Genomic DNA, 27,292 nt, shown 5'->3' on the forward strand with positions numbered 1-27,292 from the left:
GGTCCAGGCCCCGGGCGCAGGCAGAGAGGTGGGGCCCCACTCGGCCCCCAGACTTCTTAACCCTGCACAGCCCTGCGGGGGCGGGGGGTGCTCCTTGGTGCCTCTGCACAGATGGGGAAACTGAGGTTCAAGGATGCTGGCCGACCCCTTGGCAGAGTCACCAGACCTCTGGCCACACGCACGCCCCTCCTGTCTGGTCAGTGGGGTGGGCCTGGGGTTCACTGTCAGCTGGGCTGGAAGCACTGCGAGGGTGGGGGTGGATAGGTGCTCCGGTCCTGAGGGGACAGAGCCGGGGTTGGGCAGAGACGGGCGCTGGAAGCATGTGTTCTGGCCTGCGGCTGGCCCGATGGTCTCCGTAGGAAGACAGAGGGGCCTGTTTAATCGTCTGAAGAGCAGTTTCCAACTCTGAGCTGCCAGGCCCCGCCCACCAGTGACCGGCAGCACGCTGGGAGCCTGGGGGGGTGTCCCGCAGCCCCGCCTCCGGCCTGCCCTTCCCCCAGCCCCGGCCTGGCCCCGCCCTCCAGTCTGGCCCCGCCCTCCGTGCCCCGCCCTCCGGCCTGGCCCTGTCCTCCAGGCTGGGTCTCTACCTGTCCCCATGGGAGAGTGTGGGGCGATGGCCCTGCCCGGCAGGCCCAGATGGCTTGCTTTAGGCTAAAGTCAAGACGCAGCTGCGCAGGGTCACTGCAGCCGCCCCACCCCTAGCCCCGCTGGCCCGAGTGTTGCCACAGCTGTCCTGCTGGCCGTCTGTCCAGGTCATGCCCTCGGCCCATGCCACCTGCCGCCTCTCTCTGAGGCTGGCTGGACGTCCCTCCCTACATTCTGGGTGGCTCGGTTACCAGCCTGTCCCCAGGACGGGTCAGTATCACCTGGAACCCTACCTCTACCCTCTGACAAGCAGAAACCCTGTAAAGTCGAAAGCGGGGGCCTGGGGCCAGGGACACAGGTGGGTCCAGCCAGTCCCTGGGCTCAGACTCGCTGGCACCTGAGCCTTTAGAGGCATGAAGATGTCAGAAGACCCCAGTGCCCTGGGGAGCTCAGCCCCTTGGTTCTCTCAACCAAGCCCCCTGCAGGCAGGGCAGTGTGGCGGCCGCATGCCAGCAGGGCCAGACGTGGGCGAGGGCCCAGACCAGGCCCCGACTCCGGCCATGGGATTCTAATCCTGCTGGCCGGGTGGACACACGGGCCCTGCTGAGCTGTGGCTGTGACGTTGGTTGGTCCAGGAACCCGGGATTCAGCGCAGTTCTATTTCCCAGGTCTCTGGGGCCCCTGAGGGCGGTGACATGGCTGGGAGGACAGAGCTGCGTCTGGGTCTGGGTGGCCGCAGTGACCACCCTGGCCCCTGGGGGACCGTTTCAGGGAGAGCAGAGGGCCCTTGAGGTCTCAGGACCCTTTGAGGCCCCATGTGTGCAACTGGGCTTGCTGGGGTCTGACCACTTGAGGGGGGACAGGGCAGGGCAGCCAGAGGGACAGCTGCATGACCGTGGGGCCGGGGAGAGGGCACAGGGCGGGACCATGGGCGGTTGACCCCCATCACCTTCCCTAGTGAGGAAGCCACAGTTCCCACCTGTGGTGGGGGAGGGCTGGGGCCATGCTGAAACACGGGCTCCACCTCCTCGGCCTTGCCCAGGCCCCCCGCACACACGTCACATGCACAGCACACACACACACACACACACACACAGCACATGCAGGCGCACACATGCCCCCTGCTCACGTGCCCACACGGCTCTTGTTCCTGGTAACTTGGGGGCACCAGCTGTGAGGTCTGAGGCCTGCAGCAGCCCCGCCACAAAAACGAAGAAGAGTCTGACACGCGCTGCACCAGCGTGAACCCCGAGGACACTGGGTAAAAGGCCAGACATGAAACGACGCAGAGCGTGTGGCTCCGTTTACACGAAGCGTCCAGAACAAGTGGGCCCACAGACAGTGGAGCGGTGGCTGCCAGGAGCTGGGGGCGGAGCGGCTAGGAAACCCCACGTGGCTTCAGAGTGCGGGCTGGAATCCAGGAAGACCAAGGCTGGCTCGGGGCGGGGGTGCTTCTGGCCCCACCCGGACCTCCTGAGCGCATCACTAACAGCCAGTCATTTAATCGCCTGCATGATGCAGCCTCCCCAGACCCCGCCAGTGAGGTCCGGAGAGGTCCTGTTGGGTGAACGTGCAGAGGTGCTGGGAAGGCAGTGCACCCCGGCCATCGGCCGATTCCACCTGTACCTTCAGGATACACTGCAAATAGCAAGTGAGCCGTGGGCCTGCTCGTGTGGGCTGCAGCAGCTAGTACTGAGCCCCAGGAAGGGGTCCCGGGAGCCCCTGATTACAGCTGGTGAGGTGGTGGCGTCCGATGTGTGGGGACAGCCCTGTGGGACGGAGCCCTTGGTCTGTGGGGTCTGCACTGACGCCGGGGAGTTAGTGTCAAAATCAAACTGTGGGACACCCAGCTGGTGCCAGAGAACCAGAGAACTGGTTGGGGTGGAAACCGCCACATTTGCTGTCAGAGTGCTGTCTGTAAAAACGGCTCAGAGCTGCGTGCTCGGGATGAGGCTGCTGGGTCCTAGGAATCCCACGTCTGGAGTGCATAGACGCTGCCCACAAACGTGTACATGTACGCACACACACATATATACATACATGTGTACACGCAGCAAAACCTGCGCATGCACGCACACAACTACACACACACACACACGTAAATATATTGCTGCTCAGCCGCCCAGTCGCGTCTGCCTCTTTGTGACCCCGTGGAAAAAACAGGTGGGAAAGCCATAAAGCACCAAGTAAGAAAGTACATTTAAATCCCAATGTAAGTTGTTACATTAAATAAAGTTATGTCTTAAAAGTCTCATCAGACAACATTTTTCTTAATTGATTTATTTCTGGCCGTGCTGAGTCTTTGTTGCTGCCCAGGCTTTCCTCTGGTTGCGGGGAGCAGGGTCCTCCTCTTGTGGTGCCCGGCTGCTCGCTGCAGCGGCTTCTCTTGCTGCGGAGCACGGGCTCTGCCGTCTGTGGGCTCAGTGGCTTTGGCACATGAGCTGAGTCGCTCCATGAACCAGGGATCCAACTCATGTCTCCTGCACGGGCAGGTGGATTCTTTCAGGGAAGCTCCCAGACAGGATTTTTTAAAAATGCATCATAGGCTGTTTTATGAGAGAAACATTTAAGACAAAAGGGTAAATAAATGTTAGGAGGGAAAAAAAGAAAAACAAAAACAAAAAAATATTAGGAGGTAAAGGAAAAAGATTCCCTAGGTTAATACCAGTCCAGTGAAAGTTATACTAATATCAGACAAAGAAGACTTTAGGACATAAGAATTACTAGAGACGAAAGGGTGATTTCATAATGACAGTGGAATCAAGAACATACCAGAACTTTCCATTTGTATGAAGTTAATAATATGGCCTCAAAATAACAAAAGCAAGAAATAACAGAACCACAGGAGACACAAAGCCACAACCCTTGTGGGACTTTACAGACCTCCCTCCGCGGATGACAGTCCTGGCTCGGGGGGCCATCCAGGACATGAGGTCTGAATGACAGGGTGTGGAGAGGGCACTGCACTCACCAGCCACAGGTCGTACCTTCGCCCCAAGGACACAAGGAGGTCTCCCGACAGCTTTTCTGAGGTGAAACGGACATGCAGCAAGCTGAGCACATTTCTGGGGACAAGTTGATAAGCTTGTAAATGTGTGTGTGTCCAGGAAACTGTGGTGATGAAGCTGAGTAAGTGAGTCTGTCACCTCAAAAGTTTCCCTGAGTCCCTCGCCCCACAGGCACGGCTGTTATCACAGGTGAGTTTGCATTTTCTAGTCTCATCTCAGTGGAAACACACAGAGCAAACGCTTTTATTGCCTTCCTTCACTGAGAAAAAATGAGCTTGTGATGCATCCACATGGTTGCTTGAATCAATGGTCCATCCCTTTTTGTTGCTGAGAGATGGGCATACCAGACCACCTGACCTGCCTCCTGAGAAACCTGTATGCAGGTCAAGAAGCAACAGTTGGAACTGGACAGACTGGTTCCCAATTGATAAAGGAGTACACTAAGGCTGTATATTGTCACACTGCTTATTTAACTTATATGCAGAGTACATCTTGTGAAATGCTGGGCTGGATGAAGCACACGCTGGAATCTCGTGGAATATTGGGATATTGCTGGAAGAAATATCAATAACCTCAGATACGCAGGTGACACCACCCTTATGGCAGAAAGCAAAGAGGAACTGAAGAGCCTCTTCATGAAAGTGTAAGAGGAGAGTGAAAAAGTTGGCTTAAAACTCAACATTCAGAAAACTAAGATCATGGCATCTGGTCCCATCACTTCATGCAAATAGATGGGGAAACAGTGGAAACAGTGATAGACTTTGTTTTCTTGGGCTCCAAAATTGTTGCAGATGGTGACTGCAGCCATGAAATGAAAAGACTCATGCTCCTTTGAAGAAAAGCTATGACCAACCTAGACAGCATGTTAAAAAGCAGAGACATTACTTTGCTGACAAAGGTCCATCTAATCAAAGTCATGGTTTTGCCAGTAGTCATGTATGGATGTGAGAGTTGGACTATAAAGAATGCTGAATGCCAAAGAATTGATGCTTTTGAACTGTGGTGTTGGACAAGACTCTTGAGAGTCCCTTGGACTGCAAGGAAATCAACCAGTCAATCGTAAAGGGACTCAGTCCTGAACAGTCATTGGAAGGACTGATGCTGAAGCTGAAGCTCCAATACTTTGGCCACCTGATGGGAAGAACTGACTCACTGGAAAAGACCCTGATGCTGAGAAAGATTGAGGGCAGGAGGAGAAGGGGATGACAGAGGATGAGATGGTTGGATGGCATCACTGACTTGATGGACATGAGCTTGAGCAAGCCGTGGAAGTTGGTGATGGACACGGAGGCCTGGCATGCTGCAGTCCCTGGGGTCGAAAAGAGTCGGACACAACTGAGTGACTGAACTGAGTGCTTAACCTCACAGATGTACCAAAAGTCGGTCATACATCTGCCCACTGATGGGCATCTCGGGTTCACAGTTTTCACTTCAGCTCAGTTCAGTTACAGGTTTTACTATGACCGATACATCTAGTTGATGTGGGTATTTACAAAAGTTAACCAACTACTAGACCACAAAGCGAGTTTCCATACACATAAGGATTAAATGGAGGAGTAGGGGACCTCCCTGGTGCTCCAGTGGCTGAGACTCCACGTTTCCACTGCAAGGGCTTCAATCTCTGGTGGGAAAACTAAGACCCCACAGTCGGCACGGCCAAAACAATTTTTTTAAATTTTTGTCTGACCACAACACAAACATATTGTAAATCAAATCTTCTTTTAAAAACATCTCTGCAGGTCTGGTAATTAAGAAATGTTCTTCTAAGAACATTATAAATTACCTATAGTTCAATTTTAAAAAGGAAAAAAGGAGGGGAAAAAGTTCTTCTAAATAGTTGGTGAGCAATTAAAGAGGAAATGAGGTGGAAATCAGAAATTGTCTAACTTTATTTCTTTATTTCTGGCTGTGCTGGGTCTTGGTTGCTGCAAGGGCTTTCTCGGTTGTGGAGTGTGGGTGTTACTCTCTGGTTGCGGAGCAGGGGCTCTAGGCACGTGGGGTCGACAGTTCCGGCTCCCGGGCTCAGTTGCTCTGCAGCCCACGGGATCTTCCTGGACCAGGGATCGAGCTCATGTCTCCCGCATTGGCAGGCGGATTCTTTACCACTTAGCCACGAGGGAGACCCTGAAGATATTTTTCACTAAACACTTTAGAAAACACTTTATGTCAAAGCTAGTGCCCCATCCCTGGGGCTGGCAGGGTGGGGGTGGAGGGGTGGGGAAGGGGTGTGGGGTGTTGGGGGGGGAGGGCCCCCCCCCGCCCCGCCCCGCAGCCGCCCCTGCACGTGTTAGCGGAGGGGAAGGGGGAAGGGTTAACCGCCTCGGTCAGGAAGTGGAGAAAACGGCAGCTCGCCCCGAGGGCGTCTCAGGAGGAAATAAGGCAGTCGGGCCAGGACCAAACGGAAAAACAGCAGAGCAGACAGCAAAGTCCCCGGCGGTTCCTGCAGCGGTCAAGTGGACGGACGGCGGGCAAGGCTGCCCGAGGAAGGAGATAGGCAGCACGCACCGCCAGGCTGCACAGCACTGCCAGAGACCATCCAGGCTCACGAGAGGGCATCACGGGCACCGTCACACGCCCAAAGGGAAAGTTTAGATGAAATGAGCAAAGTCCAAAACAAAATACCTACTAAACTGTCACACGAGAACACAGAAAGCGGGGAGGGCTACCGTGTCCCCTAGAACTGCAGACCGGACCCCCAACCCCACGGCTGCTGCACTTGCCAGGACTCGAGGTGCGGGAGTGGGGGGCGCTCCTCGGGATCCCCGCTGCCACCGGGCCAGGCTGGGAGGGCAGGCCAGGGGGAGGGGCCGGCGAGGGAGAGCCTCCACCCCCAGGGCAATCCCCGGCCAAACCATCGTCAGGCCAGCATCAGAGAAGACCTGCTCGAGGGGTGAAGCTCCTCCGAATAAACGGCAGAGAGGGCAGGTTTGCATGAAAGGCACCTCACTGATGAACGGGGCGCCTGTGCGGGGCCTTTCCACTGTCTCCCAGGCACACGCGAACTTCCGACAGCAGTGGGGAAGGGCGATCTCCCCCGTAGGAAACCGGGGTCCCTGCACAGCTGAGGAGGTGCCCCTTTCTCCTCAGCTGCGGGGCTGCCGGGTCCCCGCGGAACCACCTGCTTCCTGCTGTTGGCCACAGGCCCACTGAAGGCTCTGTTTTTTTAAAAAAAAAACCTGTAAAGTTAATCTCCAAGGACATGGATGTAGAAGGCTAACAGGAGGAAGGAGAAACAGGAAGGAAACACCAGCAAGGGCCGGGCCCCAGGGCCAGCTGCCTGGTTCTAGGTCCGGATTTGGGCTGGGAGGCCGTCAACCCCGGGGACCCTGCTTTCTCTGCAGCCGCTCCACTTCTCCTGCCCTTCATCAGCCCGGGTTTGCACCTGATGGACGAACCTGCCCCTCAGTGTCCGGGCAGCCGCGCCTGTGCTGGGCGTGGTCCCGCCCGCCTCTCCTGCAGGTGTGGGCGTCCCAGGGGGCCCTTTGGGAGCTCCGTGCTTCCCCACTGCCCTCCCGGCCCTCCTGTACAGAAACCCACTTTCCCCCACGACTGGGTCTAGAGCCCCATCCCTGGCCCAGGGGCTGTCACAGCCTCTAGTTCAGTTACTGTGTCCCTGGAGGGGAGCCGGGCTGCAAGCTGCCTGGACAGGAGGCGGCCACAGGAAGTGTTGATGACCGGGACCCCTGCACTCCTGTTGGTGTCCCCTGGCTCTTGGGGAGGTGGTGCCTTAGGCTCGCTCCCGGGTGGAACACAACCCCGCGTCCCTCGAGACAGAAGGGGTCCCCCGGGCGCTGCCCTGTGGTCACTGCCGTTGGCCCCCCTGGGAAGCCAGCCCACAGATCAGGCACAGGGCCTGTGGACGTGGCGTCCGCGGCAGGGCCGCCCTGCCTGCTTCCTTCTGGGCAGGATGCCAGGGCCCGGGTAGGCGCCCCACGGGCCTGGACGGTGGATATGGGCCCGCTCGACGTGGCCAGACCACTGGACCCAAGTGGCCTTGGGACAAGGTGGGAGGCAGGTGCCTGGCCCACTCGCCCCTCGTGTGGCCCCCACCCCGTGAGCAGGCACAGGGTGAGGAAGCGTCAGGAGGGGCGGGCCTGGGCGCAGGGCGGGCCTGGGCACGGGGGCGGGGGCTGTGTGAGGCCGGGGGGGCCCCCCTCTGGTCCCTGAGGCGGGGGAACGGGGAGGACAGGACAGGAAGGGCCCGTCCTGGAATGTTGTGCCCTGGGGGGAACTTGGGAGGCTGCAGGCTGGAGCTGTGCAGCTGGCCCACTGTGGGCCCGGGCCCAGGCCCTGTGGGCGGCAGGATCAAGTCTGATCCTGGCCCCAGAGCCCCCAGCACCATCTGGGCCTGCTGGCCAGGGACCAGACCCTGGGGGCCTCCAGAGCTGACGCTGCCTGTTTCCTGAGACAGGAACGGGGTGGGCTGGGGTGTTCGGGTCCTGGGGGACCGGATCTGTGGGTGCAGAGCTGAGCAGGAGCACCCGCCGCCCGCCTTCCCTCCTGGGCCCATGCTGGCCCCGGGGAAGCACCTTTCCCAGTAGCCACCCCCCAACAAAGTGCAACCTGGGCTTGGTTGCCTGACTCCCCAGGAGTCACCCCTTGGCTCCCAAACACACAGTGAGGACACAGGGCCCCCAGGGAGGGTGATGCCACGTGACTGAGGATCCCGCTTACTGTGGGGGCACCCCGTCCAGCTGTGGCAGGGAGACCGTGGGGAGTCCTCCAGATGCCTCTGCTGGGAAGACAGAAGGGGCAGCCTGTGTGGGGAGCTCTGTGAGGGGCCTGTGCACCCCTGGGTGGCCATGGGGCAGGTCCCCAGGAACAGGGCAGGGTGAGGCCTCCAGGCCAGTCTTGTCCTGGAAAGGGGCCCCCACCATGCTGACCCTTCTGCAGACCCTTGACCTGACCTGGGAGCCAGGCGGGGCGGCCTGGACTCCCAACATGGAGGGAAGTGCGGGGCTGACAAGCCAGGCTCCCCCTGCCGCCCCTGCCCCATGCAAGCTGACCAGTTCCCAGGAGCCAGAAGAACAGACAGACCCTGGGAGGGAGAACAGGCCCCCGCTCAGCAGGTAGAGCCCTCCTGCCCCCAGCCCCAGAGCACCCCGGAGCATTCATACCCCTTCTTTCCTCCCTGGGGGGGCTTGCTGAAGGCTGGCGAGGCCAGGGTGCCAGGCGGCCAGAGCTCAGCCAGCAGGGTCCCCGGCTGGATGTCAAGGTGTCCAACGTCACCCATCATCCGTGGCTGCCCGCACAGCAGGGCTCCTCCCGGGCAGCCATCTGGGGACCCCCCTGGTGTTCTCTTGGACGGGAAATGGCGGTGGACTCGGGGAGGGTCTTGGCTCTGGGCACCGCAGATCCAGCCCAGGGAACTGCCCGTAGGATCCCGGGGGGTCTGAGGGCCACCTCCCTTCCCTGGTGAGGAGGCCACAGTTCCCTGGGTGCTGGGGATAGGAGGGTGCAAACATCATTTCCACCGAGTGCACGCACCCAGACACGCATGCACACGTGTGCACCGGCGTGCCTGCGTCCGCAGACAGGCTGTCTCTTGTGTTTCTTCAGGATGATCACCCCGCAGGCAGGCTGCTCGGGTGGCTCAGGCAGGAATGCTGTGGCGGGAAGCTGTTTTGTTTTGAAGGAAGTTATTGTATTTCTTAGGTCTGGGCGGATTAGCCGGGAGTCGGGTTTTTTCCACTCCAGCAGTTACTGGAGCCCCTGGACAGCAGATGTCCCCTGAGGTGGCTGCACATGGCGGGGTCCCCTGGCTGCCCCCCGGGGAAGGCTGGGCAGGTGGGCTGGGGAGACCAGTGTGAGGCCGCAGTGGTCCCAGAAGCGACCCCACTCTGGTGTGTCCGGCTAGCCTGGTCTCGGGGGCCCCACACCCTCCTTCCCCTGCGTCCTAGGGCCTGGGTCACGTCTCACCCCCACAAGGCCTTGGGGGGGGGTCCCTGTGTGCCCCTGGATCCCACAGCACCAAGTGGCATTCATGCCCACCCTGCTTGGGCCGAGGGGACAGGGTGACTCCGAGGCAGGGAGTGCCCCCATCCAGGACCAGGCCTCCGGAGACAGCTGAGCCCTGAGAGCGGGGCGTGGGCGCTGGGCGTGGGAGGGCATGGGTGCAGGACGGGGGCACGGGGCATGGGGCGCAGGGCGCAGCATGCGCGGGGTGTGGGCACGGCGTGGGTGGGGCATGGGCGCGGGGCATGGGGGTAGTGGGGGCGTGGGCGCAGGGTGGGGCGTGGGCGGGGCATGGGTGGGGCGCCGGGTGTGGGCGCAGGCGGGGCGGGGGTGTGGCGTGGGTGCCTGGCTTGGGGTGTGGGTGCTGCCCTCTTCTCACCCCCATGCTGGTTTCACAGACCAAGATGCTGTGAGCCCAGACCCCAGACTTGTTTGATTCTGGGAGTGGGTAGGGGCACCCCACGCCTGTCCCTCCCCTGGCTGGTTGGGGGAGGAACCACGTCATCCCCTAGGGTAACCAGCCTGGTGGTGAGGAGGCACGTGCACACACATGCACACGCACCCTACACACACACAGACACACGCAGCTCCCAGGAGGGGAGGAAGCAAAGGGGCAGGGGAAGGGCTGCGGGATGTGCACCCCAGAATTGCAGACCCGGTAGCTCTGAGTGAAGGACGAGCGGCCGTGTGCACCTGGGTGTGTGTGAGCAGGTGTGTGTGTGTGCACACTTGTAGGTGTATGCGTGCGTGTGTCTCCCCAGGAAGGGGGCGAGGGCCCATGCCTAGTAGGAGGTGGGGCTGACCCACCTTGGCTCTGAGCCCGGGAGAAGGGAAGGAAGGACGGCCCTGAGCCCACAGCCCCCCAGGCAGAGACGAGGGTCTTGCTCCGCCTGGGCTCCAGGAGGTCTGGCCGTCACCCTCAAAGGGCCCTGTGTTCTGAAGCTGTGTTTGCATCCATCTGGTCAGTGCTAAGGGACGAGGCCTTCCCTTGCCCTTCCTGTGGCTGCTGCTGGCCAGGCCAAGGACGAACCACAGGGAGCTGGGGGTAGGCAGAGCCCCCCACGCCAACCCACCCTGGGGAGCCCAGGTCAGGGTCCTTCCCTCCGCAGCAGGGCCACGACTGGGCCAGCACCGAGGACTTTGGCCGGAGCCGTGGGCTGGGGAGGCCGCTCTGCGTCCAGGACTGAGACCTGAATCCTTCCAGCAGGGCCCCGTCCACGGCCCCGCCGCGCTCAGCCCTGCTTGAGGTCAGAGGACCTCAGGGCTGAGGGCCTGGCTGTGGCCGGCCGGCCAGAGCTCTGAGCCCACATCTCGGCCACGGGGACCAAGCCGGGCAGTGAGACCCCACCAAGCCCGCCGCTCAGCCTCCCCGCTGCCCCCACCCCGGCTGGTCCAGCCTCCCTTAGGGCTGAGCCAGTGTCTCAGCCTCCCTTCACGGCCAGGCGGGGTCCCGGCGTGAGTGTCCGGGCAGCCCCGAGGCAGCTGGGGGCGGAGGCCAGGCTCCTCACTCAGGAAGAGCCACCTGCCCGGGAGTGGGCAGGGCCTGGGTCCTGCTGCCCACAGCCCTGCTCTGGGCCATAACCTCTGACCTCCCTTGATCTCGGATCTCAGGGCCCAGTCTCTTCCTCGAGGCCCGCAGCCCGCGGTCCTCCTGGTCCCAGGGCCCCATGCCCACCCCAGCCTCCCCGTCTGCAGCCTCCAAAGAACCTGTTCCTCTGCGTTGGGGCCCAGTGAGCCCTGGGCACAGGCCTCCAGCCCACTCTGCCACCATCTGTGTCCTGACGCCAGGCCTGGTTCACGTCCACCCCGGGACCCCGCTGTCTCCTTTCTGCTCCTGCTGCAGGCCAAGGGAGCCCCAGCACCCCCACACAGCCCCCTTTACCTCCCCCAAGATCTGGCAACTCTGCCCCTCTAACCTCGGGTGCCCCAAGGACCTCATCCAAGTGCCACTGAGACAGGCCTTGGCTGACCCTTCCACGATGGCCCGTCCCACCTCACCTCTGCCCAGTGTGGGAGCCCAGCTGGCCGCTGCACGGGGAAGCCTGCACTGCCCCCAGCGTGGCCTAGCCAGGGGCCAGGGTGCACCTGGAGGGCCTGATACCCGGGAGCCACGGAGTCACAGCCCAGAGGACACTGACGCACGTGGAGGGGTGGGGGGTGTCCTGAGTTCCAGGCCTGCGCGGCGTCTGAACTCAGAGGCCGGGGCAAATCGGCCACAGAACGCAGAGAACAGGCTCCAGGACTAGGGGCTGCCGGACCAGAGAAGGGGTGCTAGGCCCTCAGGCCTGGGGCCCCCGTCGACACAGCTGCGTCCTGGCGAGGCCCAAGGGAGCTGGCAACAGCCACGGATGCAGAGGCTGTGGCTTCTGCGCTCTGGGCAGCGGGTCGCGGCCACGTGGCCAGTCTGCACCAGAGACCTGTGGTGACTTCCGCACCTCCCCAGAAGCCTTCTGAGAGAGGCGCGCCCTGGCCCATCCTCGGCGCTGGTGTGGGGAGGACTGAGCCCGCAGCGCACGGCAGAGGCCACCCACAGAGCTGATGAGCCGCGGGAGGGTCCGAGAGCCGCCAGGCGCCTCCTGGGCTCCAGCCGCCACCTCCGGGCTTTTACATCAGAGAGAAACAGACTTGGGTCTCGTCTAAGCCACAGTCGTGCTGGGTTCTCCGCCCAATCCCAGCAGAGGGGCAGCCTACAAGACCCCTCCCCAAGCCTGCAACCGTCAAGCTCAGGGAAGGCCAGGGGCGAGTGTGTGAACAGTCACAGCCCAGAGCGTCCGAGGAGCTGTGATTGTCAGCCGTCACATGGGACAGGAAAGGAAGATTGGGGAAACTGAGAAAGTAGGATATCCACATCCGTGCTCAGCTGCGTCCAACCCTTTGGGACCCCACAGACTGTAGCCCACAGGATCTTCTGTCCGTGGGATTCTCCAGGCAAGAACACTGGAGCGGGTTGCCATTTCCCCCTCCAGGGGATCATCCTGACCCACGGGTTGCCATTTCACCCTCCAGGGGACCGTCATGACCCACGGGCTGCCATGCCCCCCTCCAGGGGACCGTCCTGACCCACGGGTTGCCGTGCCCTCCTCCAGGGGACCATCCTGCCCAGGGGTCGTGCCCTCCTCCAGGGGACCGTCCTGCCAGGGGGTTGAGCCCTCCTCCAGGGGACCGTCCTGCCTGAGGGTCGTGCCCTCCTCCAGGGGACCATCCTGCCCGGGAGTTGAGCCCTCCTCCAGGGGACCGTCCTGCCTGGGGGTCGAGCTGAGTCTCCTGTGTCTCTTGCACAGCAGGTGGATTCTTCACTGCTCAGCCGTCAGGGAAGCTGTGGGATAAAGCACAGACTTCGGTTAACAGTGTGTTAGCGTTCGTTCGTTACCTGTGACCAGTGCTCTGCACTGACGTGACACGTTAATAACGGGCTCGGGGCTCGATGGGCAGGAGTGTGGGTGAACTCCGGGAGGGATGGACAGGGCGGCCTGGTGTGCTGCAGTCCACGGTGTCTCAGAGTCGGACATGACCGAGCGACTGAACTGAACTGAACTGAACTGGGGGCTTTACGGGACCCCTCTGTACCATCTTCACCAGTCTTCTGTAAATCTAAAACAATTCTAAAGTTTTTACTTTTTAAAATCTTACTGTTCAAACACTGCAAACAGGCTCAGGAGGCGCGAGTCAGTGAGCCCCCGGGCCCGCCAGCAGGAAGCTTTGTGGACGGAGGCTGCCTCTGCTCGCTGTTCTTCCTGAATCCCTTGGTGGGTCTGCTGGGAAATTCCCCGTTTTTTCGAGGAAGCTCTCTCTCCTTCTCCTCTGAGTGTCTGTGGGCTTTCCCCCCTTCCTGCCCTGTTGATTTGCGCTTCCTCGTGTCTTGAGCAATCATCCCGGGCTTCCTCCTTGTTCTTAGTCTTTCCTGAATCTCAGCATTTGGCTCTCATATTCTACTGTCTAACTAATCCTTGGTCCTCACGGCCCCGCAGAGCACCCCGGCTGCTTGCACCCCCAGGCCCACCCCTCCACGCAGCAGCTCCTCCTCTGTGCTGGCCCAGAGCCCCAGGGTCAGAAGTCAGCCACCACCCGCTCCACTCCGGGTTGTCTACAAGCCCCGGTGTGTTCTGCAGAGAAACAGGACCCACAGGATATGGTCTAGATGCCTGCAGGGAGATCTATTCTAGGGACAAGCTCCCCAGTCTGCTCGCTGGGCCCGGGGGAGTGGGGGTGTGACTCAGCCCGAGTTCGAAGGCCTGGGAACCCAGGGCTGCGCGGGACCTGGGGGCACAGGTGTCTGTGGGTGGGGGAGGGAGGACACGGCTTCGGCCGGCCGAGAGACCCCCCCAACCTTGTGCTCTACTTGGGCCCTCGCTGCTGCTCTCTCTCAAATGCCCCCCAGACACACCAGGAACGAGGTTCTTCCGGCTCTCTGGGTGCCCTGAGCTCAGGCAAATGGCCAGCCCGGGGCACGGCCGAGCCCCCAGCCCCCAGCCGAGGGGCTGCAGCTCCCCTCACAGGCCAGGCTGCCCGAGGCCCCTGCTCCTGAGGGGACCCCAGGTTTCTGGAGCAGGCCAGGGAGTGGGCGGCTGAGGGCAGGGCCCTCGGGCGTGTGAGCAGAGGCCAGCCGGGACTCGGGAACGGTGAGGACGGCTCAGCCCGGCTGAGAGCTGGTGCTGCGCCTGGGGGTGCAGGGACAAGCTCTCTGGGTGAGGGTGCCCCCCGGAGTCCAGGCACCGAGCCCTGAGCACAGAAACTCCCAGGTTCCTCCCAGCCCCCAGCAGTGCTCTGCCAAGAGAGCAGCCTGTGGTCCCTCAGGGGCCCCGGCTGGGTCTACCTCACCAGGGGCACCCGTTTCAGGACTAGGGGAGGGGAAGGCCCTCCATGGCCAGCCAGCAGCCACCACGGGGCAGGGGGTGGGATGGGGGCAGCGGCCCTTGCCACTCCGCTGGGCCTGGGGGGTGGGGCTGGAGAACAGGGCGGTGGCCGCAGGCAGCTCTGGCTGAGCCCCAACCTCGGTGCAGAGTGGGTCAGTGCCCGGCCGGCCCGGCACAGTCCGTCTCCACCACCCACCTGCCCCCCAGGACCAGAGCACGGCTGGGCCGTCTCCCAGCGTGGGTGGCTGGGCCACGGCTGTGCCCGCCAGACCAGGACGGGCGGACACGTGTTCCAGGGTGGCCGTCCAGCTGGGCACAGGTTGTCCTTAGCTCCGGTGCTGGATGTGATGCCCCCAGGCCCGGCTGTAGCTCCCAGCTGCTGTCCTGGCCCACGAGACCCAGATGTCTAGGATGGCGTGCTGACTGCTCAGACTGTGGGGTCAGGGGTGGGGGCAGCGGAGTGTCAAGAAGCCAGGCCAGGGACCCTAGCACAAACTGGCGGTCTCAGCAGGGGCCCGGCCCCACCCCATCTGGGATCAGAACCCAGAACGGGGCAGGCTGGGCAGAGGGACCCACGGCCCCCCACCAGGGCAGCCGCCGCCCAGGCCTCTCAGGAAAGGAGTCTGGGGCCCCAGTGGGTGGCATCATCCTGCTGGGAGCGTGCAGAGCCAGGCCCTGGGCCCCAGCCAGCTCCAGGGCTTCCATCTCCCCGGGGCCCCAGCGGGCCTCTCCAGATCTGTCCTGGGCACAAGCTGAGGCGGATGGGGTGAGAGGGCACCCGGCCTGAGGGTCCTGGAGCTGCCAGGATGGAGGGAAGAGGGTGAGAGCAGGCAGATGGGACCCGTGGAGCCCTGGGGAGGCGGGAACATCTCCATGCCTCCTTACATAGGAAGAGACCGCGGCTCAGGGAGGCCAGGGTCGGCCTGTCCTGTCAACCCCGGGGAGCCTCTGGCCCTGGTCGGTGCCTCAGGGCAGCCCCAGCACGGGCTCTGTCGGCTGAGAGGGTCCCCGGCTCTGGGATGCCCGGGCGGGGTGGACGGGGCTCCCGGGACCCGGCCCAGCCCCAGCCCCCACGGTTTCAAAGGTGACGTTCCCCACCTTGGCCCAGCGGGCAGCTCCTTCAGGGAGGACCACGCCTGATTCAGGATGACCTCGACCATCTTCAAGCTCAAGGATGACCTTCACTTTCCCATCACTGCTCTCTGCTTGGGGGAGGCTGGATGTCAAGGGCCCCTGCCGGGAGGCAGGGCAACCTAGGGTGACCCCCGTACAGACAGGTGGGAAGGCCGACAGCGCCCGGTGGGGAGGAGCCAGGCAGGTGCAGCCGGAGCTTGGCGGGGGGAGGAGGCGCCCGGGCGGGGGCTGGTGGTAGACGGGTGGGTCCAGTGACACGGGGACTTCACCCAGGGCACCCCGACTTCACTCAGGGCACCCCAACTTCACCCAGGGCACCCCGACTTCACTCAGGACACCCCGACTTCACCCGGGACACCCCGACTTCACCCGGGGCACCCCGACTTCACTCAGGACACCCCAACTTCACCCAGGGCACCCTGACTTCATCCAGGACACCCAGACTTCACCAAGGACACCCCGACTTCACCCAGGACACCCCAACTTCACCCAGGGCACCCTGACTTCATCCAGGACACCCAGACTTCACCAAGGACACCCCGACTTCACCCAGGACACCCTGACTTCACCCAGGGCACCCTGACCTCACCCACGATACCCCAACTTCAAGACAGCCTGACTTCACCCAGGACACCCTGACTTCATCCATGGTACCCCAATTTCATCCAGGACACCCCGACTTCAGTACCCACGAGGCTTGCCACCCTGACTTCACCAAGGACACCCCAACTTCACCCAGGGCACGCCGACTTCATCCAGGACACCCCGACTTCAGCACCCACCAGGCACCCCCGAGGGTTGTGGCCCCTTGGGAAACATGTGGGCACAGGATCCTTCCTGAGGCACCCCAGACTCCCCACCCCGCTCACCCAGCCTCACGCCGTCCCCAAAGCCCCTCCATCCGGGAGACTCACCCGCTTCCCTCCACCTACCTCTCCCCACCGGGCCCCACCCTGCAAGCACTGAGTCCATATCCTGTCCCTGGGGGCCTGGAAGGTGGGTCCCCCACCCAGGAAGGACCCAGAGCTGCTCCCCAGGTCACAGGGCAGCCAGGGGAGGCCTGAGGGGCAGCCAGAGGTGAGCCATGGTGAGCAGCCTCACTGGCAGGAGGAGGCAGATGGGAGGCACGGTCAGTCAGCATCAGCCAGGCCCTCTGTGTGGAGGTCAAGGCAGGTCCCCGAGAGCAGAAGGCAGGCTCTGGAGGGAAGGTCCTCCCAGGGCTCACCTCTCCTGCTCACAGGACCGATGGAAGAGCTGAACAAACTTGAGGGGGAAATTCATCAGGTTTGTCCGGAGCCTGGGCATCACCTGTGACCACGTTGCCTTCCTGCCCAAACCCTGGCCCAGGAGGCCGAGGTGGGCGGGGTGGGGGCCCAAGAGCCCCAGGGGGCCGAGGCGCTCGGGTGGGGTGGGGTCCTTTGGGGAGGGAACGACGCTGGACCCCAGGCCCCTGTGTCCTGGCCCAGGCCCCCTGGTAAGGAGTTCATCAGGACCCAGGCAGCTAGACTGGGTGCAGCGGCTCCGGAAAAGGGTCCAGGGCAGGACTGGGGCCCCTGGAGGCCCCAGAGTGGAGCACAGAAGGTCCTGAACAGCAGCCAGGAAAGGGCACCTGGGGGCGGCCTGGGGCAGGGGGCTGGGGGAGGGGACTGAGGGAGGGGACTGAGGGAGGGGACTGGGGAGGGGACAGGGGAGGGGGCTGGGGGAGGGGGCTGGAGCAGGGGGCTGGGGGAGGGGACTGAGGGAGGGGAGGGGACTGGGGCAGGGGGCTGGGGGAGGGGACAGGGGGAGTGGGCTGGGGGAGGGGACTGGAGCAGGGGGCTGGGGGAGGGGACTTGGGTGGAGGAGGACAGGGCAGGGGAGGGTCACCCCGAGGGCAGAGAGGACTTGACTCACGGGGCCATCTGTGTGACTGGAGGAGGGAGGGCACAGGTCCAGGGGACATGTGCTGGGGGGCTGGGCAGGGGGCATTCTCGAGATGAAAGGTTAAAGCTACAAATGCAAGATGAGCTTCAGGGTCTCAGAAGAAACACAGCAAGTGAGAGAGGGCCCGACCGGCCTCACTGAGCGCATCAGGGATCTGGGGCGGGCCGAGGAGCCCCAGGACGCCTGCCGAGCTGCCCCCAGACGCGGACGAGACCCCCGGAGCTCCCTCCCCACTCAGGTCCCTCTGCCCCGGGTCCCCCTCTCCACAGAGGCCCCTGCCCCCCAGGCTTCCCCTTCCCTCCAGGGTCTGTCTCCCCACCCCGTCTCTCCTGCCTCTGTTTCTGCGGGGCATCTGCTCCCAGATGGCCCAGGCCCGCCCCTCTCCTGAGACGCTGCACCCCGACTCTGAGCCGGCCCTGCCCTGGGCTGCCCTGCTGTCACCGCTGGTCACTGGTCGAGGCCCTGCCAGTGCCTTGTCCTTTGAAGCCATCGGTGCCCACACCCGCCCTCACCAGGAGTGAGCGCTTGGTGTGGGGAGGAGCGGGCAGGACCACCCGACGGCCGATGCCGGGGTGGCCCTGGCCACAGGGCAAACTGCGGGGGCACCTGGAGCCCGAGCGTCCTATCTGCTGTTGTCCTGGCTTCCTTCTCTGGCCCTCACCCTATGGCTGGGCACGCTTCCGGCCATCCTGGGCTCTTGGGACCAGCAGAGCTGGGCCCCTCCTCACACACAGGCCACCGTCGCCAGCACCCAAAAGGAGCCTGGGGAGCGGGGAGCTGGGGGCGACCCAGACAGAGCCCAGCACCCCCCCAGGGGCCCCCCTGCTGCAGGCCCTGCTTGGGCGCTGGGCTCCCACCCCCGGGGCCCTGAGTGGCAGAAGCGCCCACCACAGGAGCGTGCCCAGCCCAGGGCCTCGGGCCCAGACCCAAGTGGCAGCCTTGTGGCTTCTGCGGGCACCAGGGGACCCTGTGCACCCTCACGCCAGCCTGACACGGTCAAGTTACAGAGGAATCCACAGACTCCCCTGAGGCCCTGGAGGCGCAAGACCCCACGAGCAGTCTCAGCTTCAGGGCCCTTTCAGGGGTGCAGCGCATGCCCAGGGAACGTGGTGACCACAGGCCCCGCCTTCCCAAAGACCACCCACGCGGCCTTCCGAAGGGGAGGAGACAAGTTTAGCTCCGACCACCCTCCACCAGGCAGGATGCTTCTGGAAGCCCCAACACTGAGTGTCATGGCTCAGGGAGGCCAGGACAGGTGGTGGTGTGAACGGCAGGCCACTCTCCCGGAGCCCTGCCCACCCCTCCCTGGGGCAGAGCGCTGCAGCGCCTCGGCCTCCCTGGGGGTGGCGGAGCAGCCCTGGGCCCTGCTGGCCCGGAGCGTCCTCGGGCCCCCAGACCAGCCCTACCTCCCGGGCTGGGAAAGAAGATGCAGAGTGGACATGTGGTCATCACCGGGGTCAGCGAAGGCCAGCCCAGGGCACGGAGCGGACAGAGACACAGGCGGAGCCCGCCCAGGGGCGAGTGGACCCACGTGGTCTGGGCAGAAACTCAGAGATGGCCTCGCCTGGGGGCACCCCGAGTCTGAACTCGCCTCCTTAAGTCGCACAGCAGCTGTCCTCTGGGGCCTGGGTGGGCGCGGCGGAGTCCTGAGCCCCTTAGCTCGCCAGCCCTGGCGGTACCCGGCTGCAGACCTAGGGCCCCCACTCCCTCCTTGAATGTGGCCACTCTGCGCCTCTCTCTACCTGGCTACCCCAGATCTATCCCAGGGCAGCCTTGGACATGGGACCCATCCAGGAGCCGGTGAAGGCTCAGGGAAAGGGGAGGAGGCCTTCAGGCATTTTCTGGAATGATCTTTCTAGCAGTTTCTGGGTGACCCAGGGTTCTGCCCCTCTTCCACTTAAAATCTCCGTGCTGGGGACCCCCTCGTGCTAGGAGCATCTCAGAAGTGGGGAGCCCCGAGGGCTGTAAGCCACCTGGAGAGTGGGGGGCTGGCCTGACGGGTGAGGTAGAGTCTGGGGTGTATGCCCCCTGCCCTCCAGCTCCCTCTGAGCCCCTTCCCGCAGGCTTAGTGGGGTGGGGGGGCTGCTGATGGCCGAGCAGCAAGCAGGTGTGGTCCACCAGGGCCCTGTGAGTCCCTGGGAGGTGGGTCAGCGAGGGGCCACTGGGTGTGGGGAGAGCCTGGGCTCTGAAGGGCCAGCCATGTCGGGGGGCACTGCATGGAGACTGGGGCCCGTCACTGCCCCCAGGAGATCAAGTCTAGGCTTGTCTCCAACCCACCCAGCCAGAAGGAGGAGCATGGCACCTGTGACCTCCCAGTGTCCAAGCCAACCCCTGGCACGCCTGCGGCCAGCGCCCACCCCCCAGGCAGATGCCCATCCCCCCTCACTCCCAGAACCCGGGCTCCACGGAAACCGCAGCCTCAGCTCTGCTTATTGCTGACCTGTGGCTCACGTGCCCGCGGGGCCCACGGACAGCCCGGGTCCAGTCACATCCAGAGCTACCGGATACTACGATGGGCCCAGAGGAGGGGACGAGCCTGAGGGGAGACCCGGGTCAGCCTCTGGAGGATCCCTTCTGATGCCAGGGCTGGGTGTGGGCTCCTGAGAGGCCAGCTCTGGCCTCCTGGGCTCAGAGCAGCCACCCTGCCTTCCGGGTCAGGGCCGTGTCCTCTCATCCGCCCCACCTGCCTGACCCTCGGAGAGCCAGCGAGAGCGCCTGGGCTCCCAGGGCTGGTGGCTGGACTTTCAGCTGGTGCCAGGAGGGGCCTTGCCTCCCTACGTCCCGTGCGCACCCCCCACCTGGAGGGCAGAGGAGGTCCAGCCTGCAGGGCTGACCACAGGCAGGCCAAGCTCAGAGCAGAGCCACGGGAGCATGACCCTGCCGGGGGAACCCTGGTGCCTGAGATGCCCCCAGCCGCCCCTCCCCGGCCACAGCCTTGCATGGCCCGCGGGCAGGAAGGGAGGGGAGAGACCACGCAGGCATCTCTGTGGGAGTCACAAGCGAGGGCCCCACCTCACCTGGACCTGGCAGAATCGAGTTATTGCCCCCAGGGGGGCTGGTGCGTGTGCCCCCCATCAACAGCTCCCTCAGGGGGCCACCTCTTCCTGCTGCGGGGCCCAGCAGCTCCCCTGGCACCCGCTTCCTGGGCCCTGAAATCGCGCCCTGGGTCCTCCGGAGCACAGCCAGGCCCAAGCCCCCACCCAACCGCACCCTGCTCAAGGTCCCGGCAGCCTGACTTCTGGGAGGACTGGGGAAGGGCCCCCCCGACCTCCACCCAGCCCTGCCCGCAGAAGTCCCCAGCGCTGCAAAGAGGCTCCCGGAACAGAGCTGCCCAGGTCCACACTATGATCCCCACGAGGCCCCACAGGCAGAGCACGCTGCCCTCCCAGGGAGCTGCCGGGAGACCAGCCCCGGCGGTGCCCACCCCATCCCTCTAGCCCAAGCTCACCCTGTCCCCGCCTCCCCAGCCCCAAGCCAGGCTGTCCAGAGGTGCTGGTAGGGGCAGGGTTGGGGGCGTACTGGGGGCTCCGCCCACCCCAGCACCTCTGCAGCCTGGCCTCTCTCTGGTGGGAAACGTGTTGGGAAGACAGACAGAGGCTCCTCGTCAGAAAGAGCTGCTCCTCCAGCCATCGGCCATCAGAGTGGCTGCCCCACAGCAGTCACTGAGTGGCCCAGAGTGGGGAGGCCACGCTGGGGGGCTCCGAAGGGCTGGTGGGGGCAGGAGGGTGGGGTGTGGACTGGGAGACAGGGAAGGTGGGGCTGGTCGGGCTTGGGGAGGGGTCAGTAGCGCGGAGCAGACTAGGGCTCAGAGGATCAGCCACTCGGGAGCAGGTGCGACAGGAAAGCGTTGAGATGGGGGGCCGGGAGAAGGTAGGGAAGCCCCCCACCGCCCCGGGGAGCAGCCCAAGGTGGAGGTCTGAGCAGGATCCAGCACTCAGGGCAGCACCCGCCAGGCCCCAAGGGAAGACCGGGCCCATCTGAGCAGAGGGGGGCCTCCTGTGTCGTGCGCTGGGCAGGGGCTGGGCGGGGGGCCCCCCCAGCTGCAGCCCTGGCCGCTGTCGGGCGTGGTTCTCAGGGAGAAGCCTGCACAGGCAGATGGGGAGCCCAGCCTCCTGGCCAGGAAGGGCTGAGCCCTGGCCGCCCGCCCCGCGGGGCCCTGGAGGGCGGTGTGCAATGGGCACGGTGGCCACCAACAGCCCGCTTTCCGAGCTGTTCCACTGGCAGCACTCAGAGACTCCCCTCTAGGGGCCTCAGGAGTCCTCAGCCCACCCCCTGGAGGCCCGGGGGAAGGGCGGCCACCCCCGCCCAGACCCCTGGAGGCCTGGGGTCTTGCTGAACACGGCCCGTGCAGAAGGGGTCTGAGGCCCAGTTCCTCACTCCACAGTGTGGACGAACCAGCCCAGCCACCCAACTCCGTCTGGGCCACAGGGAGACCGAGGGGCCGATGCAGTTCCTGCTCCTCCAGACCCCCAGGCCTCATCCAGGCCACAGTCAGCCGCAGTGGCCAGTCTGGGAGCAGGGGAGGAAGGGACGTGGTGTCCGTGGCCAGAAGAGGGAGGCGGATGTACTCCCTAACCCTGGGCCTGGAGGTGGGCGCCCAGGGTCCCCGGAGCCTCCCTGCTCCCTAGAGGGGCACCTTGGGGACTCTGCCCGAGGGCCCCTCCTGTGGGGGGCGGGCCCTGGTCCGTGATCCTCGCGTCCTGGGCCGCCTCCTCCGGCACGCTCTCTGCCCTCTACCTGCCTTAATCCCCTGCCTTGCTCTGCGACATGTTTACCGCTGGCGGAGGCGCTCTGGTCTTGGCGTGACCGGGGCTCGGCAGGCACACAGCTCAGCCCCGCGGACCCATGAGCCTCCCCACGGCCAAAGAGCCGCCGGGCTCAGTGATGAACAGCAGGAGACCGGGGCCCACACGGACGTCCCGGGCCTCCCTCCCACCCGCCTCTTCCTGGCCCTCTGCCGTCCTGAAAGGAGCCCCCCACTCTGCCCCTGGGCCAGGCTGCAGCTTGGGGCAGCCCCAGGGCGGTGCAGGGCCCGGGACCTGCCCCCCAACTCCTGTCTGCTTCTGGCAGACTGTCCCCCCACGGCCTTAAGCATACGGAGGGGCGGGGTGCATGGGAGGCCAGGGCAGAGGCGGTGGGGGTCTCGGACCTGCCTGGGCCCACCTCCCCTCGCCTCCACCTCCAGCCTCCTATGCCGGCGCCCCCAACACTGGCCTCTTCCTGGGACGGCCCCCGCCAGCCCTGGCACCAGTGAGGAGGCAGGAGGCCCTCTTTGTGGTGCCGACCCAAAACCCCGACTCTGTGCTCTGGGATCCTGGACCATCCGCCGGGGTGGGGCCCCCACAGCAGAGGTCTGGCCGGGCACCCTGCCCTCACTAGGACCCCTGTGGGCCTGGGGCCCGCCGTCCTGCCCCTGCGAGGTGGGTGGCAGGGCCCGCGCTGGCTCCATTCAGGGAGCTGACCTGGCCCACGCCTCCCCTTCCGCGTGGTTTCCGGACAGCCCTGGGTCTGGTCCAAAGCCAGAGGCCAGGCTGCCAAGTATCCAGCTTCCGGGCAGAAGGTGCCAAGCACCGGACAGGGGCTGCGTCCCGTGGTGGGCTGGGCCCGGGGGGTGCGCCAGCTCCTGTGCCCCCCAGCCACAGCCGTGTCCCCTGTTTCTGTACCGCGCTCGGGACCTCCTTCCCCAGCCTCACCGCCCCAGCCCCCACCCCAGGTGCGTGCACCCACCCACTCACTGCTGCTCAGAGCTGCTGACCCCACTCAGTCCTGTGCTCAGGCCCTGGCTAGTCGGGGTGGCCTTGGTCAGGACCAGAGGGACAGGGGACACTTGCCAGATTTGAACAGGGCCCAGGACCTGACGGGCTCAGAGACAGCCCGTCAACCCAGGGAGGCCTCTGGGGGAGGCGGCCCTCTCTGCAGTGTCGGGGAACTTCACGTCCTCTGGCCCCAGGGGAGGCACCAGCCTGGCACCCCAGGAAATAGGACAGGCCAGGTGGGGCCACTGCAGGTGTGGGGCTGTGCAGGTGTGGAGGTGTGGAGCTGTGCAGGTGTGCAGGTGTGGAGGTGTGCAGGTGTGGATGTGTGCAGGTATGGAGGTGTGCACGTGTGGAGGTGTGGAGCTGTGCAGGTGTGCAAGTGTGAGGAATGGTCCTCTGCCCAAGGCTGTGGGCCCCAGGCTGGGAAGGATGCCCCGGGGTCCCCCAGCCAGACCCCGCCAGCTGGCTCCGGGAACGCTGTGTTGCAAACCAGGCCCTCGGGCTCCACTCTGGGGGGAGCTTTGGCTTCTCTCCTTTGGCCTAAGTTTCCCATCACCCCCTGGCCTGCTGAGCCTTCCGGGACGAAACGCAGGCAGTGCAAACAGGGCCTTGTGTCGCCTCCCAGGGTTGCCAGGCTTGGACACAGAACAATGGCAGGGCTTGTGAGGGGAGTCAAGTGACCAGAGACCCCAGAGGCAGGGCAGCACCAAGGCACTTGCCCCCTGCCCCAACCAGGCTGCTGGAGTGGACCTTCCGAGGGTGGAGGAGGGCCCCGCCATGCAGGGGCCTCTGCCCCCCCAGCTCGGCCCGGGGGGCAGGCCCAGGCCGTCCCAGTCAGTGCCATTACATAAGCAGCCCTGTTGGGGGCGAGGCTGCCGCTGGACTCCGCTGTCCTGTCACCCCCCCGCGTCACGAGCCTGCAGTGGGCTGTCCTTGGGCCTGGGCGGAGGCCAAGCCAGGCCCATAAATAGGGGTCTCCGGGCGGCCTCCCTGCCTCCCGCCCGCCTCTCTGCCTGTGCCGCCGGCCCGGTCCTGGGAGAATGGCCACTCCGAATAGGCTGTGGATGGGGCTGCTCCTGCTGGGGGTCCTGGGGGTCCTGCAGACCCCAGCCCCCGCCCAGGCCGCCCTGCAGCCCAACTTCGAAGAGGACAAGGTGAGGGAGGGCTCCCTGCCTGGTGCAGAGACAGGACGGTGCCCGTGGGGAGTGGGGTGCTCTCCCCGGGAAGCGGGAAGCAGAAGAGGAGGGCTGGACCGGCCGGAGGAGGCTGACCGGGAGAGGCCTCCCCAGGCGATTCACCGACAGAGAATAGCCCTACAGAGAGGAGCCCGACGGGCAGGGACGCGCCTGTGAGCGCGCTCGCCACCCCTAACCCAACACGGTTAGCCCAACGAGCTCACGACGCCCAGGGCAAACAGGCACACTTTCCACACCTGGGCCGGGGACGCACCTCCGTGCGCGAGGGCGCAGATGACGGAGGAGCCGGGATGGCGCCAGGAATGGCGACGGACCGAGTGCGCCGCGGTGCGCGCCCCCTCCCCCCTGAACACGCGCGCAGAGGCCTGCGGGGGTTTGCTGGAGCACGTCGGAGCGGGTCTTCCAGCTCCGCGCCCCACGCCCGCATCCGACCCCGCTAGGGACGGCCCTGCGTCCTCTGCCGGCCGCCCCCCCTGCCCCTCCCCAGGCCGGCGGGAGCGGGGACCCCGCGGTGGGGGCGGGGCCCGGGTGAGCGGGCGGGGCCGCGCCGGAGCAGGGGTGCCGGGTGGCGTGCGGGCCGGGGTGGGTGCAGCCGGGCGGGCCGCCCACCCCCGGCGGGTCGGAGTGTCCCGGCCGACCGGCATGGGGTCCTGTCGCCGCAGTTTCTGGGGCGCTGGTTCACCTCCGGCCTTGCCTCCAACTCGAGCTGGTTCCTGGAGAAGAAGAAGGTGCTGTCCATGTGCAAGTCTGTGGTGGCCCCCGCGGCGGACGGCGGCCTCAACCTCACCTCTACCTTCCTCAGGTGGGCAGCGGGGCGGGCATCTGGGGCCCAGAGCTCCCGGCGCAGGGCCGCAATCTGGGGACACGCCCAGCACCTGACCCCTGACCCCAGGATGACCTGCCCACAGGAAAGACCAGTGTGAGACGCGGACCTTACTGCTGCGCCCCGCCGGCCCCCCAGGCTGCTACAGCTACACCAGCCCTCGTGAGTGTGGCCAGGAGCGACACTTGCTGGCCGGGACTCGGCAACACCCTGCCTGGCAGTACAGGGGAGGGTGAGGGGGTGGCTGCCCCACCAGGGTCGGCCTGGGCCTGCCCAGCAGCCCCCCATGAAGGGCTCTCTCCAGCTGTCTGTGCCCCACGCTCCCCTCGCTCCTCTGGCAGCTCTGCACCCCAGGACTCGTGCCCTCCTGCCCATCCCTGCCTGGGATGACCTCCCCTGGCCGTCTCTCCTCCTCCCCAGAGGGCTGTGGCTGCGGGGTCTGTGGCTGTCCCATGCACCCCTGATTTTCTGAGGCCTTCTGGTCTGGGGACACTGGGCCCTGTGGGGCTGTCTCCCGGGTTTCCAGACTGGAGCAGCACCCACGAGGTGTCAGTGGCAGAGACAGACTACGAGACCTACGCCCTGCTCTACACAGAGGGTGTCCGAGGCCCGGGGCAGGACTTCCGCATGGCCACGCTCTACAGTACGTGTCCCACGCCGCGCCCTCCACCGGGCCTGGGGCTCCGCCCACGGGGGTGTCTGGGGGCGCCCCGGGCTTGGGAGCAGGGGCAGAACGGGGATCCTCCAGACAAACGGAGGCCGAAGGCTGCTCCCCACTGCCCAGGCCGCTCCCAGAACCCCCGAGCCGAGGTCAAGGAACACTTCACCACCTTTGCCAAGAGCCTGGGCTTCACAGAGGAAGGCATTGTGTTCCTGCCGAAGACTGGTGAGCGCACTGATCTGAAGGGAGGGGATTAAGGTCAGATTAGAGGCAGACAGACTGTCTCCTGATCTGGGGGAGGCCGAGGGGTGCAGTCCGTCCGGCCAGACTGCCCACTGACCGGTGCTCGGCCTCCGGAGCGGGGGCGGTTTGGCCTCACACCGAGACCTTGGTCTGCAGCCCCTGGGCCAGGCCCAGCAAGATGCTCCTCAGGAAACACCGCCTCCCTGGATTCACCACATGCCCACCGTGTGCCAGGCCCTGGGTCGGCCCTGGGGATGCAAAGGTCCCAGCCTGGGAGGGGTGCGGGGCAGGCCCTAGAAACGGGGCCTGTGGACGGATGTCCGCATCGGGACACAGGGACAGCCACATGGGGCTCAGCACAGGCTCCCTGAAGCGCGCATGGCCTCCTTGCCAAGGCAGCCTGCTCTGGGCCCGGGGGGCACCAGGTCTTCCTTCCGGAGGGGTAGACAGAGCCTGGGGGAGGGGTGGGAGTGATGGGGGTGACAGTCAGCAGTTTAGGGGTCGACGAGATGCTCTCCACGCCCGCAGCAGGGGGTGGGCGGGGCGGGCCTGGGGCACTGACCACAGGCCTGGGCTTCTTTCTTGGCAGACAAGTGCATGGAGGAGCACCCATAGGTGAGTGGGGGGCTGGGGGCCACCTTCACCCAGCAGCCCCCTCACTCGTTCATTCAACACACGCTCACCAACAGCCTCCCTTCTGCCATGAGGGCTGGCCTCCGGCTGACAAGGGCTGCTTCGCGGAGGGGCCTCCGCTGGGGTTCAGCAAGGTCACTGGGAGCGGGCGGAGCGGGCGGCCGGGACAGGACTGGGGTGGGAAGACCAGGGGACGGCAGAGGAGGCCGGTGCCCTTTGCTGAGAGGCCTCAGTGGAAAGGCCCTCGCGACCTGAGACTGGAGGGGGCTGGGGTCCTGGGGTGGGGGGCCTGTGGCCAGCCCCACCCACAGGTCCCGCTGTCCTGCCCAGGTGAGTCTGCCTCTCAGGACCTGGCCCTTCTGCCCTGCTCAGCCGTTTCCTGCAACACCCGAGACCCCAGCCTGAGACCCCAGCCCCGGCCCCTCGCCATCCATGCCCCCCTCAGCCTTTATTCCCGCTCTGAAAATAAACTCTGAAGCAAGTCAGCACCTGCCTCCTGACTGTCTGTCTTGCAGTTGGGCC

The 27,292-nt window shown here is 64.8% G+C and overlaps 1 protein-coding gene across 2 annotated transcripts; it reads left to right on the forward strand.

The window, feature by feature from the left end:
* The first annotated feature begins 24,106 nt into the window (after window positions 1–24,106).
* PTGDS (prostaglandin D2 synthase) lies at window positions 24,107–27,255 on the forward strand. 2 transcript variants are annotated; one of them, XM_027556912.1, is made up of 7 exons: window positions 24,107–24,368; window positions 25,073–25,212; window positions 25,319–25,395; window positions 25,760–25,876; window positions 26,018–26,119; window positions 26,727–26,752; window positions 27,101–27,255. In XM_027556912.1, exons 1-6 carry the CDS (start codon window positions 24,255–24,257, stop codon window positions 26,750–26,752), a joined length of 576 nt encoding a protein of 191 aa, XP_027412713.1. In that variant the 5' UTR covers window positions 24,107–24,254; the 3' UTR covers window positions 27,101–27,255. The 2 variants fall into 2 exon arrangements, with proteins under 2 accessions (XP_027412713.1, XP_027412712.1); XM_027556911.1 differs by lacking the exons at window positions 26,727–26,752; window positions 27,101–27,255 and adding an exon at window positions 26,294–26,525.
* Window positions 27,256–27,292: the final 37 nt, after the last annotated feature.

The sequence above is a fragment of the Bos indicus x Bos taurus genome, chromosome 11, assembly GCF_003369695.1.
Source record: "Bos indicus x Bos taurus breed Angus x Brahman F1 hybrid chromosome 11, Bos_hybrid_MaternalHap_v2.0, whole genome shotgun sequence".
Taxonomy (NCBI): Eukaryota; Metazoa; Chordata; class Mammalia; order Artiodactyla; family Bovidae; genus Bos; species Bos indicus x Bos taurus.